At 52.8% G+C, this 6,283-nt stretch overlaps 1 protein-coding gene across 1 annotated transcript; it reads right to left on the reverse strand.

The window, feature by feature from the left end:
• Nucleotides 1-911: 911 nt before the first annotated feature.
• Nucleotides 912-5,728, reverse strand: LOC102431983 (sialic acid-binding Ig-like lectin 5). Its single transcript, XM_023748162.1, has 9 exons — nucleotides 5,692-5,728; nucleotides 5,226-5,612; nucleotides 4,734-5,003; nucleotides 4,442-4,489; nucleotides 3,929-4,183; nucleotides 3,502-3,803; nucleotides 3,203-3,285; nucleotides 2,145-2,226; nucleotides 912-1,625 (listed from the first exon to the last, which is right to left on the reverse strand). Exons 1-9 carry the CDS (start codon nucleotides 5,726-5,728, stop codon nucleotides 1,431-1,433), a joined length of 1,659 nt encoding a protein of 552 aa, XP_023603930.1. The 3' UTR covers nucleotides 912-1,430.
• Between the last annotated feature and the right edge of the window lie 555 nt (nucleotides 5,729-6,283).

Here is a 6,283-nt window from a genome sequence, read left to right on the forward strand (position 1 = left end):
TGCCTTATTCTTTTGAGCTTATGCCAGCAAAATGCTAAGGTTCCACTTAGCATTTGCCACCGAAATGTCACAAAAAAGAGTAAATTCCCCCAATGAATTGCTACATGTCTTAGGGGACCTACCAATCTACTACGGCCACCATTAAGAATTAAGATGTCAGTTTGGCCTTCACAGAGGGTAGTTTTAGGAGGACGTTGGGATAGCAGGGGCCTGGGGAGGAAGCTGGGCCTGAGGAGGAAGAATGTGCAGACACTGCTAATGACAAGAAGAAATATTGATCAAGTGTGTTTACTGCCCACCAGCTGGAAAGACTGTTAGCTGTTTGCATATTTTCTTACCGGCACTAGAAATATAGGAATTCACCGTACACCATAAATATTGTGGGGACAGTGAACTACTTGATACGTTCATAAATAAAGTTGAACATTTGCCTTGGCTATGCACTGTGCTAGGTGCTAGAGATTCAAAAGTGATCAGAGCAACCCTGGCCGGGTGGCTCAGTTCATTAGCTCATCGTCCCATAGACAAAAAGGTTGTGGGTTCTATTCCCTGTCAGGGCACTTACCTACATTGCGGACCTCCCTGTCAGGGTGGATGCAGGAGGCAGCCAATCGATGTTTCTCTCTCACACTGATGTTTCTCTTTCTCTTCGTCTCTCCCTCTCTCTCTGTCTCTCTCTCTCTAAAAGTCAGCTTTAAAAAGTGAGCAAAGCAGATTTGACACTGCCTTCAGAGTGAAACAGGACATTCTGTGGAGCCTCAGTTTCTTCAGCTGTATAATGGGACAGAACACCATTACTCTGAGGTGACCTCAGGGCTGTTGTGAGGATAGGGAGGAGCTTTGGGGACCGGGATGGCCCCATTTCTGCCAGGACTAATGTGTCTTCATCATTTACTCAACCCTAGCCACACCTCTCCTCACTATTTCAGGGCAAGACAGTTTGTGTCATGATGATTCTCTCTCATCATTGATGTTTCTGTCTCTCTCTCTCCCTCTCCCTTCCTCTCTGAAACAAATTATATATATTTAAAACTAGTTCTAGTTTGTAACTTATACATTCTTATTTTATTATGTACAGTCACTACCATAAAAATTTCAGCATCATAATTAACTTACCAAAGTTTTAGTAAATGAACACTTCTCTCTCCTCCTAGGTAATATGTACATATTAAGAAATGTAAAATCCATTTTCCCCACCACAGCTACTTTGGGCTTAGCCGTTATTGCTGTTGAGAATTTAAATCTATATTTTTATTCTACAGGCAATAATTTCCCCATTTATTTGTACCAAAACATCTGTATTACTTCCTCATTTTTGAATTCTCTCTGCTGAGTATAAATTATAAAGTGACATTTAAAGATAGTATCTGCTTTCTTCTGCTTTCCATGGTTGCTCCTGAAAAGTCAATTAAACTGCTCTGAGCGAGTCCTCATTTGCCTGCACGCTTGATCTCTGAGTACTCAGGGCTGCCGGTGGCCTCCGGGTTCTGAGGCTCCCGTGTCTTCATCTCATAAAAGCTGAGGTTGGCGTAGTAGAGCTCTTGTTGCTCCCCGGAGGGAGGGGCATCCTTGGTGGGGGGCACTTGGTCTGGAGGCCTGTCTGGCCCTAGCTTTTCCTGGGAACCCTGAGTGGAGGGGAGGGAAGGGAGTCAGAGAGAAATAAGGCAGACATGGTCCCAAGGGGAAGTTGGGCTGATGGAACAGTTTTCATTCTTCCTCATTCCACACACGTCTTAAGAACTCAACTATTCCTGCATGCATTTAACATTCTGTAATGTTATACTGAAGGTCTACTAATCACGTTTCATCTGAACAGAAACCCAGCATGAATTGCACTCATTATCCCCATTTACAGGTGGGGAAACTGAGGTGAGGAGAGGTGAAGTAACATGCCCACAATGGGTAGGAAGTAGTCGTTTGGGGAGATGGCTCTGGCAGCCTGGGCCTATCAGAGAGGTGAGGTGGGCTCAGTGGTCAGTGTGGCTGGGGCAGGAGGCTGACCATGGGTTCCGGGAAATGAAGGGAAAGTCAACTCCCAGCTGCCTGTCCAGCTGACCAAAGAGGAGCTCAGTGTGAACTCCTTAATGGACATGCCCAACCCCCCCCCCACACACACGGCATGAGAAGACACCCCCGTCACTCACCCAGGTGCCTGTGCCCATGACAGGGTCTTCATCATTCGTGACCTTTGGTCTCCCGGCTGCTTGCCTCCTGCGGGATTTCACTCTAAGGGAAGAAGTCAGCAGCTAGAACGGCTCAGGCACAGATGGGCAGCTGCCCCCACTCCCTGATGGACAACAGAGGCATCCAGACCCTGAGGCCAGACTCAGAGACACTCCTGACATGCAGGTGAGGGTCCCGTCCCCCTGGATGCCCGGGGGTTTGGCCAGGACTGAATGTTCATCACCGAGGCCCCTCTCACACGCAGACACTTGTGCACGAGCCATCATCAGTGTAAGTCATGGCAGCCAAAAAGTCCAAGCAACCCAATGTCCGTAGTGAAGGAACGGACAAATCAGATGTGCCCCATCCAAACCATGGAATATATTTGTAAATAAAAAGCAATACAGTGCTGACACATGAACCTTGAAAATGTCATGGCCCTGGCCAGTGGCTCAGTGGTTAGAGCGTTGGCCTGCACACTGAAGTTCACAGGTTCAATTCTTGGTCAAGGACACGGACCTGGGTTGCAGGTTCGATCCCCATCTCTAGTCAGAGCTTGTAGACAAGGAATCTATGAATGTGTCTCTCTGACATCGATGTTTCTCTCTCTCTTTCTCTCACTCTTCCACTCTCTCTAAAACATCAATGGAAAAATATTCTTGGATGAGGATTAACAAACAAAATAATTATTATAATAATTAAAGAAAATATCGTGCTAAGTGAAAGAAGTCAGTCACAAAGGACCATGTGTTGTATGATTCCATTTATATGAAATGTCCAGAACGGATGGAAACAAACTAACAGTTAGTGGATGTGGGTGTCTTTTGCTTTTTTTTCATTATTATTTCAAGCAAATGAAACGTTTTAAAATTGACGGTGGTGATGGGTGCACAGCTGTGTGACTGAACAAAAATCCACTGAATTGTACACTTTAAATATATGGGAATTTTACCTCCATAAAGCTGCTACCCCTCGGCCCTCCCAAAACAGTCCCCTCTGGATGTACTCAGCCCTGCACCTCCCTGCCCCAGAGGCTCACATGCAAAAGGAGATGAGACACAAACACAGGGACAGCAGGGCCATGGCACCAGCACCTCCGAGAGCCGCAGGAACCACTCCCGCCTGGGGCACGGCCTTCCCTGCAGAGGAGAGGGGGGTGAGACACCCACTCGCGGGACTCAGTGTCAACTCTTCCTATGTCTTTGCTGAACCAACTGACGGTTCTATTCAGGTAGGAGATGCAGGTCCTGTCCTAGCAATCACTCCTGTCCCCACTCAGCCCTCATCTCCCCCAGCCCCACCCTCTCTCTGACCCACTACTATCTCCGTGGCCTCTGCCGCCAGCAGGCCCTGACCTGGCAGCAGCAGGACAGAGGCGCTCTGGGCCCCGTGCACATTCCGGGCCTCGCAGCTGAGTCTGAGGTCAGAGCTGAGTCCCACGCGGAGGCTCAGGGAGCTGTTGGTCCAGGGCCCCTCTGAGCTGGAGTTGACCGCGTGGGAGGCGTTGCCATGGCTCCCCTCCAACAGCCCCGCCCCCAGCCGCCAGCGCAGGGAGGGGGCCGGCTGTGCCCAGGAGGAGCAGCTGCAGTGCAGACCCTGGTCCTCCCAGGAGCAGGAGGGTCCCAGCAGCTGCGGGGGGTCTGTGGGGAGCGAGGAGAAGGGTCAACGGTGCATCTAACATCTCCAGGCACCCAGGTGACCTACTTCCAGGTGAGCCGCCCTCCTGGCCCCACTCCACCCCCATCTCAACCCACTACCCACTCACAGACCACGGAGAGGCTGAGAGAGACCCTTTGGGAGCCCAGCGGGTGCCGAGCTTGGCAGGTGAACTCTCCTTCCTGTGCAGGCCCCACGCGAGGCAGCTCCAGGATCGCGGTGCTGGAGATGGGGGTGGCGTTCAGGCCTGGGGAGCCCCGGAACCAGCTCAGCTCGGCAGGGGGGTAGCTGTCAGCCACACAGAGCAACCTCAGGGCCTCTCCCTCCAGGATGGGAAGGGATGTGGTTTGCAGAAACTTGAGGGCTTTGGAGAAAGAAGTGGGAGAGAGCGAGGGGGAGAGAGAGAGAGAGAGAGAGAGAGAGAGAGAGAGAGAGAGAGAGAGAGAGATGTGTGTGTGTGGAACACAGATGCAGGCACCCACCCACCAGAGGTGAGGGACTGGGGTGATTACTTTCATCCTTTTACTTCCCATGTCTCATCCCATTCAAACTCCTGCTCCCCCCTCTGCCCCACCAGGGCCCGGGGCAGGTCCCAGCCCAGAGAAGAGGGGTTCTTTCCTACCTGTGTCATTTCTGAAGGAGACACCTATGGTGAGGTTCTGAGGGGCATCTGGGATAGATAGACAGGGCTCCACTTCAGATGGAAGTCACCCCAATCCCAAGGAGGGGCGGTGGGAACCGGGAAGGAGGGGTTCTCTCTTTCTGGACCTCCCCTCCTTCAGGCAGATCCATGCATGAGTGTTCTCAGGATAGCTCAGCTTCCTGTATACACACACACACACACACACACACACACACACACACACACGCCACTCCACTGCCCCCACGGACACAGCCATCCCTCAAACACTCACAGGACACATCAAGTCGGATGGTTCTCTGTGTGGTCAACAGAGGCTGTTGGACTTTGACCTGACAGGTGAGGCTGGTGCCATGGTCCCGGGGCCTCGGAGTGAAGGTGAGCACCGAGGAGTGGAGGGTCTGGGTGTTCAGCGAGTCCACAGCGGCTCCCGCCCAGAAAAAGGTAAAATGCTGTCCCCTTTCACAGGCCCCTGGCAGGATGCAGGCCAGCTGTGTGCGCCGGCCGGACTCCAGCGGCTCCGGAATCTGGATGTGGGGTTTGTCTGTCAGGAAGAGGAGAGGGGGAGGTGCCTGAGCCTCATGAGCTGGGGACCCAAAGTGTGATCCTGAGTGGGACTCGTGCCTCAGGGCCCCTGAGTTCCCCAGGCCCTGTCATCTTCCCACCACCCAAGGCCCAAAGCCTGGACAGGGAGTGTCCAGTGTCCTGTTCTTGCTCTAAGACTGGGTCCCATGTCCCTCGGTCCTCTCCTGGGCCCCTGCCATACCTGTCACCTGCAAATCCAGCATCTTATCTTGGTAAATACGTCTCACTTGAGTTCCTATCTCCATTTGGAAGAAGTAGCGTCCTGTGTCACTCCTCTTGGCGTCTGTGATGCTCAGGGAACAGTCGTTGGTCCTGGGGTCCCTGAGGAGGAAGCGGCCTTGGGTCTCTCTCTTCACTGGTTTACGTGGGTTGTTTGAGGCCACAGGAGAATCATAGGCTGGGTTTTCCCTGTGCCGGTACCAGGAGGTGTAGAGGTTGCTAGGGGAATACCATGAACTCCAAGGGTAAAAGAAGGAGCAGGGCACATGGACACACAGACCCTCATGCACCGTCACCGATTCCTGCACTCGGAGCTCATACTGATAGCCTGGTTGCTGCTGCAGGGACCCTGGGAGGGAGACAGAGGCTCAGAGGCAGCTCCTGCTGATTCCCCCACCTGCCCAGCCCCCCTCTCTCAGCTCACTCACCCCTCCACAGCAGGGGCAGCAGCAGCAGGGGCACCATGTCTGCCTCTGGCAGGGCAGAGCGGGTCCGGGTCCCTGTGTCAGGGAGGGAAGTGCCCAGCTCTGGGGTGAGGCCTAGGACACCCCAACAGGAAGCTCTGGGGGAGAGAATGGGGCCAGGCTAGAAGGGGAACTTGGCCTCCACAGGACGTAGGGGGGTGTGGCTGAGAAATCATTCTGTCTCCCTCCCCCACCCTACTCAACCCTGCAGGTGGATATGCTGAGGCCCCCAGAGGTTGAGAGGCATGTCCAGACATGAATCTGAAAGTGATCACTTTGCAGATGATGTGTAAGTGGAGAGGGAGGTCACCCAGGGGGACACTGGGGTCAGAGCTGGACTTGGGGGAGACCCACCCTTGAGCTGAAACCACTGATGGGTCTGGAAAAGGATAACTTTACATTTTCTTTAGACAACTCAAGTGCCTGCAAGAGGAAAAGGAATTCAGACTCAACTCCAGTTGGGGGGTGGAACCCCAGCAAAAAGTTGAGCATTCAAGCCCTTTGCTCTGAGATTTGTGGGGACTTGGGAAGCACACGTGTGGGTCTTCCAGGGTCT

Source organism: Myotis lucifugus, unplaced genomic scaffold (genome assembly GCF_000147115.1).
Source record: "Myotis lucifugus unplaced genomic scaffold, Myoluc2.0 scaffold_1169, whole genome shotgun sequence".
NCBI classification, from domain to species: domain Eukaryota; kingdom Metazoa; phylum Chordata; class Mammalia; order Chiroptera; family Vespertilionidae; genus Myotis; species Myotis lucifugus.